The sequence below is a fragment of the Antechinus flavipes genome, chromosome 4, assembly GCF_016432865.1.
Source record: "Antechinus flavipes isolate AdamAnt ecotype Samford, QLD, Australia chromosome 4, AdamAnt_v2, whole genome shotgun sequence".
In the NCBI taxonomy this organism is placed as follows: Eukaryota; Metazoa; Chordata; class Mammalia; order Dasyuromorphia; family Dasyuridae; genus Antechinus; species Antechinus flavipes.
The window spans coordinates 174,568,377-174,581,098 of NC_067401.1; the positions used below are offsets into that span (position 1 = coordinate 174,568,377).

The 12,722-nt window shown below is 33.9% G+C and overlaps 1 protein-coding gene across 1 annotated transcript in view; it reads right to left on the reverse strand.

Moving 5' to 3' along the window:
• LOC127560729 (myosin-4) overlaps window positions 1-11,084 on the reverse strand; it is a 30,890-nt gene extending 19,806 nt beyond the window's left edge. The window contains exons 1-14 of the mRNA XM_051995553.1: window positions 11,040-11,084; window positions 7,387-7,626; window positions 6,519-6,662; window positions 6,162-6,318; window positions 5,422-5,449; window positions 5,208-5,322; window positions 4,488-4,580; window positions 4,263-4,326; window positions 4,025-4,123; window positions 3,807-3,910; window positions 2,629-2,767; window positions 1,691-1,809; window positions 1,443-1,592; window positions 1,160-1,330 (exon numbers count right to left, since the gene is read on the reverse strand). Coding sequence (XP_051851513.1) covers window positions 1,160-1,330; window positions 1,443-1,592; window positions 1,691-1,809; window positions 2,629-2,767; window positions 3,807-3,910; window positions 4,025-4,123; window positions 4,263-4,326; window positions 4,488-4,580; window positions 5,208-5,322; window positions 5,422-5,449; window positions 6,162-6,318; window positions 6,519-6,662; window positions 7,387-7,590 — 1,587 coding nt within the window. The 5' untranslated portion in view covers window positions 7,591-7,626; window positions 11,040-11,084. The remainder of the gene's footprint in view (window positions 1-1,159; window positions 1,331-1,442; window positions 1,593-1,690; window positions 1,810-2,628; window positions 2,768-3,806; window positions 3,911-4,024; window positions 4,124-4,262; window positions 4,327-4,487; window positions 4,581-5,207; window positions 5,323-5,421; window positions 5,450-6,161; window positions 6,319-6,518; window positions 6,663-7,386; window positions 7,627-11,039) is intronic.
• Between the last annotated feature and the right edge of the window lie 1,638 nt (window positions 11,085-12,722).

Consider the following 12,722-nt stretch of genomic DNA (forward strand, 5'->3'; position numbering starts at 1 on the left):
ACAATTCTTGAGCAACATTTCCAAAATATATAGAGAACTGACTCTAATTTATAAGAAATCAAGCCATTAATAAATGGCCAAAGGATATGAACAATTTTCAGATGAAGAAATTGAAACTATTTCTAGTCATATGAAAAGGTGCTCTAAATCACTATTGATCAGAGAAATGCAAATTAGAACTCTGAGATACCACTACACTCCTCTCAGATTGGCTAGGATGACAGGAAAAGATAATGGTGACTGTTGGAGGGGATGTGGGAAAACTGGGACACTGATACATTGTTGGTGGAATTGTGAATACATCCAGACATTCTGGAGAGCGATTTGGAGCTATGCTCAAAAAGTTATCAAACTGTGCATACCTTTTGATCCAGCAGTGTTATTATTGGACTTATATCCCAAAGAAATTTTAAAGAAGGGGAAGGGACCCATATGTGCAAGAATGTTTGTGGCAGTCCTCTTTGTAGTGGCTAGAAACTGGAAACTGAGTGGATGCCCATCAATTGGAGAATGGCTGAATAAATTGTGGCATATGAATGTTATGGAATATGATTGTTCTGTAAGAAATGACCAACAGGATGATTTCAGAAAGGCCTGGAGAGACTTATATGAACTGATGCTGAGTGAAAAGAGCAGGACCAGGAGATCATTTTGTACTTCAACAATACCATATGATGATCAGTTCTGATGAATGTGACTCTCTTCAACAATGAGATGAACCAAATCAGTTCCATTTGTTCAATAATGAATAGAACCAGCTATACCCAGCAAAAGAACTCTGAGAAATGAGTGTGAACTACTACATAGCATTTCTAATCCCTCTGTTTTTGTTTGCTTGCATTTTTGATTTCCTTCACAGATTAATTGTACATTATTTCAAAGTCCAATTCTTCTTGTGTAGCAAAATAACTGTATGGATGTGTATACATATATTATATTTAACATATATTTTAACATATTTAACATATATTGGTCTATCTGCCATCTGGGGGAGGAATAGGAGGAAAGAGGGGAAAAACTGGAACAAAAGGTTTTGCAATTGTCAATGCTGAAAAATTACCCATGCATATATCTTGTAAATAAAAAGCTATAATAAAAAAAATTCTTGAGCAAAAATTAAAATTTTCTTAAGCATTTTGAGTAATGAAGGTATACACACCTTCTCAATAAGTTCAATACAGGCAGCCAGATCCATCCCAAAGTCAATGAACTCCCACTCGATGCCTTCCTTCTTGTACTCCTCCTGCTCCAGCACGAACATGTGGTGGTTGAAGAACTGTTGTAGTTTCTCATTGGTGAAGTTGATGCACAGCTGCTCCAGGCTATTGAACTGAATGTGTCAAATGCAAAACATATGAATGAGTTGAAAAACAAGGGAAGTTAGAGAAAAGCAAATTATGTAGACTTCTCCATTTAGTGCTCTGTTTTTCCTAATAACTTACATCAAAGATCTCGAAGCCAGCAATGTCCAAGACTCCAATGAAGTATTGTCTGGGCTGCTTGGTGTCTAGTTGCTGGTTGATACGAGTGACCATCCACAAGAACATCTTCTCATAGATAGCTTTTGCCAAAGCACCCACAGAATTGTATACCTTTAAGAAGAATATATCGTTTCTGAAGTCAGAGAGAAGAACGAACCCTTAGAGTTTTCTTTGATTGATTTGAATTAATTGACTTTAACCATATTTACCTGCTGTACAGTCTGACCTTTGGTTACATATTCATTTCCAACCTTCACTCTAGGATAGCAAAGAGCTTTAAGGAGGTCAGCAGAATTCAAACTTTGAAGGTAGGCAGCCTTGTCAGCAACTATAAAAGCATAGAGAGAAGAAAAGGGGGTTCACAGAGCAGAAAAAATCAAATTGATCTCAAAATTTCTGAGAGAAATATGGATGTTAACAAATCCTTGATTCTTCAAAAGTAGTTTACACTGTGATCCCTTGTGATATTGATGTTTCTAATTCCACAATCCCTAACCTTTAGATTCTGATTAAAATTCATTTACAAAGATGTTTTTTATTAGCAATTTGGTCTTTTGAATTTTGTTGATTAATTTTTGCAGTGACAATTGGGACATGTGATATAAAAATATTTTACCTATAAATACTATCTATAGATCAAAAGTATTGGTAATCTACTATGATGCTCTTATTAGATTATAAACTCTACAGGAGAAGGATTGTATCAATTAGTCAATAAACATTTTAAAAGCACCTTTTTGTTGTTATTGTTTAGTCTATTAGTCATGTCATGACCCTATTTGAGTATGTTTGTTTGTTGAATCACCTAGCTACCTGACACCCTCATTTTATAGGTGAGGAGTTTGATGTCTGGAAAGAATAACTAATTTGGAATACTGCTAAATAGAAAGAAGAATGCAGGCTAGAGTCAGAGAGAAACTAGAGAGAATTAAATTCGTGTGGATACAGCATTAAAATCATCGGTCATGTTTATTGGCCAATTGGCTTCTGAGAACATGGCACTGTTATTCCATTAACAACTGTTTATTATGTCTTTTCTAGGCTTAGCAGTACAAGGTATAGAAAGGCATATTATATTTCTGTGATTCAATTAGTTATTTATTAGACAAGTCTATCATTCATAAGTGCTATCTAGAATTATCAATACCTTCTGTGCCATCTGGTTCAGCCTGCTCCTCTCGTTGCTTTTGTTTGAATTTCATGTTACCATAATGCATGACAGCTCCCGTTAGCTTATAAATGGCCACTTTTTCATCATTACTGAAACCCAGGATATCAACAGCACTCTGACAAAAGATTTAATACAATAAATTCCCCAATCTCAGTTATCTATAAGCATATTGTCTTCAAATCTATTTAACAAACATTTATTAAGCATATGAGACACTAGACTAGGTACTAGAGGATCTTTAAAGATAAATGAGACAGACTCATTTTCAAAAAACTTACAATTAAACAAGGGGGACTGAATATTTGGACACAAATAACTATAATACAAGGCAAATATGATATGTATGAAGGAGAATGTCAAAGTTGTAGATGCTCTTCATTACGGGAGTGGGAAGGTTTCTTCATCACTTTACCAATCCTGAAGATTGCTTTAACAATAACAGGCAAAGCTTTCCTATTTCCCCATTATTTTTCTCGCTTCTCTTTTTTTTTATTCATACAAATTTCCAGTTACTTAATTCTCTATTATCCCACTGTGAGGCATTAAATTTTTTTTAATAACCTTGCTCCAATGAAAGCTCTTTCAAGTCAGAAGGACCACACACACACACACACACACACACACACACACACACCCTCTGTAAGACTGAGAGTTGGAAAGTAGGTAGGTTCTATCTTGTATACTGATGAAATTACAGATTTGGTAAAGAAAAAGAAAAAAATGCTTAACTACTGTTTACTTTTGTAAACAAAAAAATCCCAATCCTGTGACTTCATTGATATTGGGGACTTTCAATGAGGAAATTCCAATTACCAATGTTATTCTATAACTTTATTCAATTTAAGAAGTTGACTGGGGCCACTAAGAGATTAAGCAATTTCCTCACCTTCACTTAGCTCATATGTATTGGAAGTTGATTTTGAATCACCTGATCCTAAGGTCAATTAGCTATTTCCTATTTAAAATTTATTTTATTTTAAATTTGTAGGATGAAACAAGCATTTTCCTAACAGTATAATAAAAAATGATTGCACATGAAGCTGCACAACTATTATGTACAACTTGCTATTCCTTTTAAATAAATGGAAAAATGAAAGTTGAATATATTTCACAAATGAAAATGATCCTTTTGTTTTTCACTCTGTGCAACTTACATCAGTAGCCATTAGCTCTTCTTGGTCATCGATGCTAGGAACAGTGATCTCCCCTTGACTGACAAATGCAAAGTCATATGGGTTGGTGGTGATCAAAAGCATCTCTGCACAAATGGGCAAATGTAGACAGAATTATTACTTTTATATAAAACATCACAATATAAATTATTTGAAAAGTTATTAATATCTGACATATAAATCAAAAGTGATTTATTCACCAATAAGCTCTGGCTTCTTGTTGGACATGATCTGATAAAAGATGTGATAACTTCTTTCAGCCTTGAGCTGAAAGGTAACTCTGGACTTCTCTAATAGATCTAAAGTATGTATAAAAGAAAAAAATGTAAATATAAAGACTGAAAACAAGAAGAAAAGAAAATAGATAAGGAGATGATTTTTGTTTTAAATCTCTAAAGGAAAAAAAAAAAGCTAGATTACTCTTTTCGATGCACTTACAAGTTTCAATATCAGCAGAAGCCAGTTTTCCTGTGGTGCCAAAATGAATCCTAATGAATTTACCCTTTAAAAGAAGATCATAAAAGAGTTTTTGTTGTCATATATATCAATGGGAATACAGAATTTATTTGTGCTTCTGAGAACTATATTCAGGAATACTGACATATCACATAGATATGATAGTCCTAATACTTGGTAAATGAGAAAGAATAGATGGAAACTTACAAAACGAGAAGAATTGTCATTTCTCACTGTCTTGGCATTGCCAAAGGCCTCCAGTAGGGGATTGGCACTGATGATTTGATCTTCAAGGGTCCCCTTAAAATAAAAAGCGTAAAGGATGAATGTCTTTAGGGGAAATCGTCTGTATTCTGCTGAAATGACTCACCTGGTTCCCCTTCTAATCTAGCTGATGTTGTATATTTCTTATGATTCTAAGAATCAGCAGAAAGGAAATTTACAGGAATTCAACTAAGCTAAGGGATTTCTGTATTACTAAATAATCTCTTCTGTTCTTCTCTTGCTACTCCAGTTATCATCTTACCTTGTGTTATCAGAATTGATATCTATCGTGTTACTAGACTGTAATGTCAGTGCAGTCAAGCAAAGCATCTTAACTAATTTTTATATTTCCCTGGTACTAGAACAATGTTTTACCTTAAAATATTTAATGAACAATTAATAAATGTTTATGATTAATAAATGTTTATGAATGGATTTAATTTTATGAATAAATAAATAAAAGAATACTAGAAGAGGCAACCTTTTTGTTAAATATTTCCATTCACTGGTCCTAGCCTCACAATTTTAGCTCTTTCCTTTACCATGGTCACAGCCTCTGGCAATAGGGATCTCATCACTACATTTCTGAAAGATTGTTGTCAGACATTTGTATATACTCTACAATGCTGCTTTCCATTGTCTCCAATGTCAGGAAGGGTTTACCTGCATCTTTCCAGGAGTTGGTTCTTCTTTCTTCTTTTCCCCAGTCACTGCAATTGTTGCAAAGTACTGGATGACACGTTTGGTGTTAACAGTCTTTCCAGCCCCGGATTCTCCACTGCCAACCCATATGAGAGAAATGATCAGACTCTCAAATAATTATAAGCAATGCAATTATTAACCTTCATCCCTATCCTCTAATATGACATGTACATACGTGATCAAGATTGACTGATTCTCCCGATCTGTGAAAAAGAAAACAAGAGTTTTAAGTATACTTAACTTCCTAGAAGGAGTAAATTGAAATAAAAAAAGATTGTTTTCTTAAAATGATCATTTCTGAACGATATAAAAAGTGATTTTGAGTTTTCTTTGTTTTACAAAATTCCAAACATATTTAAGTAGATCATAAAATATTCCTGAAAAGGTAAAGTTTATAATCTTATAAACTACTGATTATGGTACAATCTGTGATATGTAATGGAGATACAAATGATTGTAGTGAAAAATTTCAGTTTCATGTTATATATTCAATCACCTGTCAAGATGATAGTTTAAATATAATATTACTTCAATAATGCTTGAAAGTTCTTAAGTAAAATTGTCTATATGATCTATCTATTAGCTTTTGGCAGAGATAAAGCCCACCACAAGTATTTCATTTATTTTGGCATAATAGAAAAAGAGATTCTAAGTTCAAAGTTAGTTAAATTGAAGTTAGCTCTGGTTAACTAGAACATTAGGATAGCTATGTAAGAAATACTCTCTTCATCTTTGGAATGGAATTTTATCCTGAAAACATTTCCCAATGACTTGATGACTTATTATTCTTTTGTGGAAATGTTTTACTTCCAAGGTATTGGCCCTAGCTGTGCTCTTCATTGCTAGTATTAGTATTATTATCATTGTTATTAGATGTCTTGTATACTTTAGATTGGTTAATATTGAATCACTTACCAGTTAACATGAACTGATAAGCATTGTCAGAGATGGAGAAGATGTGGGGCGGGGCCTCTTGTCGCTTTTTACCCCTGTAGGCAGCCACTACCTCTGGGTTATACACTGGCAGCCACTTGTAGGGATTAACAGTGACACAGAAGAGCCCTGAGTAAGTCTGTATGAAGAAAGGAAATAATTACCTCATCAATTTCTCTGTTTAATTGACCTGTATATTTGATCTGGGTAACCTAGTAACTTGTTTCATAAACCTCAATATCTTGAATGCATCATTTGTTTGTGCTTTCACATTAAATTTGTGAGTTGCTAGAGGGCCAAACTTGAATGAATTGCTACAGAACTCAGGTGTGTACTCACATAGATCATCCAGGCTGCATAACGCTCTTTGAGGTTATACAAGACAGCTGGCTCGTGCAAATGGGTCATCATGGCCATATCCTCGATCTTGTCATATTTGGGAGGATTCATGGAGAAAATTTGATCTTCCTTTACTGTCAGAGTCTGGCCAAAAATAAAATAAAAAATAAAACTCAAAACAGAAAACAAGTAAGTATCAACTAAGTTGATAAAAAAGAAATTCTCATTCATTCTCTCTTTCTTTGTTCTTTATCTCTGTCTTTCTCTGTTTCTATCTTTGTCTCTGTCTGTCTTTGTCTCTCTGTTTCTCTTCTTCCTCTCTTTCTCTTTCTCTCTGTGATCTATTTCTATTTCATTCTCTATTTCTTTATGCTTCTGTCTCTTGTTTCTATCTGCACCTCTGTATGTCGCTATTTTTCTCTTCCTCCTTCCTTCCTTCTTTCCTTCCTTCTTTCTTTCCTTTTTTCCTTCCTTCCTTCTTTCTTTCCTTCCTTTCTTCTTTCTTTCCTTCTTTTTCCTTCTCCTCCTCCTGCTCCTTTCCCTTCTTTGTCTAATCATCTCCCACCCCCCACCCCCACTTTTTTCTCTCTATTTCTCACTGTGGGTCTATCTGTTTCTGTCTCTTTGTCTCTGTTATCTCTCTCTCTTGCTTTTGTCTGTCTCTGTTTCTCTGTCTCTGTTATCTCTCTCTCTTGCTTTTGTCTGTCTCTGTCTCTCTGTTTCTGTCTCTCTATCTCTGTCTGTCTGTCTTTCTATCTCTGTCTCTTTCTATCTCTGGCTATATCTCTCTGTCTCTGTCTCTCTCTCTCTGTGTCTCTCTCTTTTTTTCTCTTCTTCCCTCCTTCCTCCCAACCCATCCCTTACTCACCGCTCCACCTTCAGTCTTCACTGTCACCTTCCCCCCTTCCCTACTCTGAATGGTACTTTTCACATAGGATTCCTTGGGTTCCACAACAAATACAGAATTCTTTGCATCAAAAGGCTTGTTCTGGGCTTCAATCCGCTCCTTCTCAGACTTCCTGAGATAAGGAGCGGCTTCCCCAAAAACAGCCATCTCAGCATCTGAACTCATGGCTGCGGCTTATTGGTGGCAGCACACTTCAGGGACCTGAAGGGGAAAAATATAGATTCAGGAGATTTTTGAGCTGAAGGGGAACTTAAAGATGACTTAACTTAGTTGTTGAACTTCTTCATTTTCCAGAAAAGAATTTGAAGAGTAGAGCAAGAAAATGACTTACTATCTCCTACAGAAGACCTTTCTTAAAATTTCCCCATCCCACATAAATATTTCTCTAATGCCTCAGTACTTCTTTTTTTATTATACATTGGATTTATTTTGTATGAGAAGAAGAAGGGCACAATTTTTAGAGATTTTGCTTTGATGCTAATAAATTTCATTCACCTTTGATCCATATTTGGCTACGTGTTCCTGAGAAAGTCATTTAATCTCTTGAGTTCAAGGCATTTTTTGAATACCATAACCTACAGAATAGATACTGATTTGCAATGGAAGAAGGAATTTCCTAAATGGGAGTTGTCTATAACAATTTTTTCATAGATCTTCTTCAAAATGTACATATTTTTGTACTAATATACATATATATGTATAATGCAAGTTTGTTAAAAACTGCCTTTGTTTCATTTATATTTTTGTATCCCCAGTCCACCTCTGACAAGTTCTAGAGAGTGTGTTCATGAACAAATCACTTAACCTCTCAATACTTTCACAATTCTCTAAGACTACTATTTGCAAATAATTTGCAAATCTAAATTGGTAGAGGAAATTTCTGAATCAGAAGTATCTTACATAGATGAAATATTAGGTCTAGATTAATTTTTTTAAAAAAGCAACAATGACAAAAAATGGGCAAGGTGATTCAGCAAATTCATTGTGTATATCATGCAAATTAATAAAAGGATGATTCAGTTTTGCTGAGTTAGCCTCAGATAGACCATTTGCCAGGTTTACTTTCCCTACCAGCTTTAGTTCTATGATCACTCCAGTTTGCCACCAGATATACCTGACAAAGGAGATCAGATCACTGATTTTGGAACCTTATGTTTTAACAACTTAGTTTTTTATGACATGTTAAGTTCCATCCTATGTTGTGTATTTTGAGCCCTCAGTTAAAAGTGCAAGGGAATTGAAATTTCAGCCAGTCAACACAAGTATTCTGAGCACTTGGTATCTGCAAAGCCATGAAACAGACCTTGAGGGGATAAAAACTAAATTAAAATCCATTGCCTTTGAGGAGTTAATGAGTCTAAAAGGAGAACTTTCAAAGAACACAAAGTGGATTCTCTACTGGCCCAAGTCATTCTGGGTCATTATTATAAATCACATATACAGCTAAAGGTATATTAATGCTACTAGTTATCTCTAAGAATTGGCTTATTTGCAGAAAATGCCTTAAATATAAATAATCTGGATGAAGGAAAGAAAACAATGAAGACTGAATAATCAATTATTCATTTTTTTAAATGTGAAAATTCAGTCAATAGTGCCAGAGGTATAATTATTTTCTATTTGGCATAATTGTGTTTCTCATGAGTTCATGGGTGAAAAAAAGATTAGAAGATCAGATTTTTTTTACCCAGTTTCATGGTACCTGTGGAGTTTTGAGTGTGTATTTTTTTTCTTTTTTGATCTACACCTGTGATTTCATCAGTGTGGAGAACTCCTGGTGAGTAAACTCCCTCTATCAATGTGGTTGGGCATTTAACAATTTTAGTTGTAAAGTTGTCTGGTGCATAGATTTTGTGTCAAAAAGATTACCTGGATAGGTTCATAAATTTTTAGAGAAGAAAGATACTTTTGTGATCATCTTGTCTACTAGTTCTTAAAGTGTGGTCCAGAGAATTCTGGGCATCTCTGAAATTCTTTTAGAGGATCTGAAAATTCATAATTGTTTTTTATTTCTAATATGATAAATATCTATAAATATAAATCACAAAAACTTTTTGGACAGATCCTCAATAATTTTAGTAGTATAAAGATACTGGAAACAAAAGTTTGAGAAACACTAATCTAGTCCACTTTTCTTATTTTATAAGGGAGTAAACTGAGGCCTAAATAAGAAAAAGTTCTTTGCCCAAGGACATATAACAACAGAACTACAACTGGAATGGAAGACTTCTAAATCCTAGCCCAGAGCTTTTTGCTTCATTTATATTTTGTCTGGCTTGCTTCCACTTTGAAATAATTTTATATTCATATTTTTATTTATTCATTGTTTAATTTATTTTTATTAATCCTCTAAATACAATTACCTGCTGATCTAAAGTTTCAAAGCAAAATTAAGTATTTTATTTATCTACCTAAGTATATGCCACAAAGATTTAAGGAATATTATCATTGATGGCAGAGACTTTAAATAAGAAGTGAAACAGAGGTTTCCAAAGCAATGGGCAAGGTGCTTCATAAGACTTTTGAATTTGTGTAGAAGCTAAAAAGGTCATTTTGTCTGTTGCTAATGTTTTTGACCACTAGACAATTATGAATTTATTTACTAATACAGCTTCTCAATTGCTTTGAGTAATAGAAAACAGTTATATACAATCCCTATTTTATGACTTGTAAACTAAGAGAGATGTCAACTAACCTTACATAAGTAGCAAGAGTCAATAGAAATACCAGGATTGCTACTGAGTGATTATGACTGTTAATTTCTTCATTGATAAATGTCTATTAAGAACTTACTGTATGCCAAACACTGTGTCAGGAACTCAGGACACAAAAACCCAAGTGAAACAGTCTCTGACCTCAAGAATCCTATAACCTATCTGAAATGAAGATATTTTCACTCAAAGGTTTGTTGGAGGAAAATACTTTGTAAATTTGACTGCTTAAAGAAATGAATTATTATGCTTGTTTAGGCCACGAATACTTTGTTACATCTGTTTGCTCCAATTAGGATAAGCATCTAGAATTCAAAAATTCTTAATCTATAATTTGTGAACTTTAAAAAAAGAACATTTTTATAACTGGATTTCACTAGAATTGGTTTTCTTTGTAATCCTATGTATTTTATGTTATGCATTTATCAATATTATTTTAAGAGAAGTCCAGATCTAGCAAAGAGCTGCAATACAAAAAAGTTCAGAACTTTGTTCTAGATAAAAATATGAAAGACTATATTCTTGCTGAATTTGTAAAAAATTATAAGGAAGATTTTTTTCATGATTTCAAGAGATAATTTGCTTCTTATGTTTCTATATTTTTGATACTAGTACATAAAACAGTTACTCATTGATATGCAATGATATCATTGCTTTCTTGTCCAGAGACTATCCTAACTGGGATAGAAGAGAAGCCACTTCTTTTCTGTGCTTCTTGGTGTTCTCATCTGTAAGATAGGATGATAATACTGGCTCTGTCTACCTCATGAGTTACTACAAGGGTCAAATAAGACAAAAAATGTGAAAAACACTATTAACAATAAAGTACTCTATCAATGCAAGACATTATTATTTCTATTATTATTACTGTTAATATATGATACAATTAAATTTGTCTCTTACCTCTTGTGTTACCAGATGAAGAAGATACAGGTTCGAGGCAGATCACTACAAGAGATGGGTAGAGGGAGAAAGAAAACATGACATTTAATCACAAGATGCTACTTAGTGATGCTGTGATTGTCAGTTAAGCTCTGAGAGCTGGGATTATTAAGGCATCAGGATCATTAGGAATGCAACATTAAAATTCCAGGAAATAACTGTTGCAGTTCAGGGATGCATCAATACAGCATCCACAGGGAGTAGAACTCTCATTTGGAAGAGGAGATACAAACTTCATGAGAAGTTTATATCTCATTTTCCCCTGTTCCCACAAATATGAACACTTCTAAATATGCAAATGTGTATGAGCACATACCTTGAAAGATTTTGAGGAAGGACAGGACTGAGCTGCCCCAACAGCACTTTTATAGAGACCGATCTGCCAACACAGCAGGCTCCTCTGCTTTCGTTGCTCAAAACATTTTTGGCAAAACATTTTTGGCAATCTCCTAGCTTAATATGCAACAACTAACTGTGAATGGATATAATTAGAAATATTTCTTGTCACATTAAGTAAGTGAATCAATCTCCTATAAATAGGATGATCCTGGGTTCTATATCGGTATTAAACAGGAGATTGGGATTCAGGGCTTCTAGATGCTTTTAACTAGCTCAATCATTGTATCACTCATCCTCTCTGCCAACTCTCAGCCAGTTTCTCATTAGATTAGCACCAAAAAATAGGTAGCCTATTGTGTGGAAGGTTTTGTAATGTTATTTATTAACTCTTAAAAGGAATCAATCTTTTTTTTTTTTTTTTTGGTAGAAGAGCCTCAAGCAATTCACTTGGGAGTAAGTAGTAATGCACTTTAGGGGACAGGGGAAGATGGAAATTAGACTTCTGATTTCATTGGGGTAAAAGGAATTTTCAGTGATGAAATTCCCCCGAATAAATGCAAATCAGCATCTGTTTTGTAATATGCTTGAGGTACAAAGAGGTTAAACAACTTCTTCAGTATTATATGTCAGCTTTCCCTGACTTCAAGGTCAGCTCTCTGTACCCTAGACTGGGGGTTGTCTTTTTTTTTTTTATGTTATGGACCCTTTTTGCAAATTGATGAGGTTTTTTCCTTGTAAACCAAAAAGAGAAAATGTCTTAAATAAACTTAAATATCTTAAATTTTTTTAAATCTTAACTTATCTTAAATAAACTATCTTAAATAAAGAGAAAATGTCAGAATAATGCTTTTAAAAGCATAAAATAAAAATATATAAGATTACCAAGAAACTAATTTCAGAAAGTTATGGAAATTATTTTTTTAAGTTCATAGAACCCAGAATGTGTTAGCCAAACTGCTTCACTAATGAACATGAGACAGAAATTTCCTTCTTTCAATTCAATTGCCACACTTGGGCAGTGTGAGGAATTAGAGAATTGTGGAAAGGAGAGTTCTGGTATTAGGGCCAAAGAAAAGAGTGATGAATTCAGAGTATGGGTAATATTATATAGCTTATGTTATGTGTATTAAATCATTTTCAGACATGTGTGACTCTTTGTGATCCCATTTTTGGTTTTCTTGGCAAACATATTAGAGTGATTTAACATTTCCTTCTCCAGCTCATTTTATAGACAAGGAACTGAAGCAAATAGGATTAAGTGACTTGTTGATTGTCACATAGCTAGTAAATGTCTGAAACTGGATT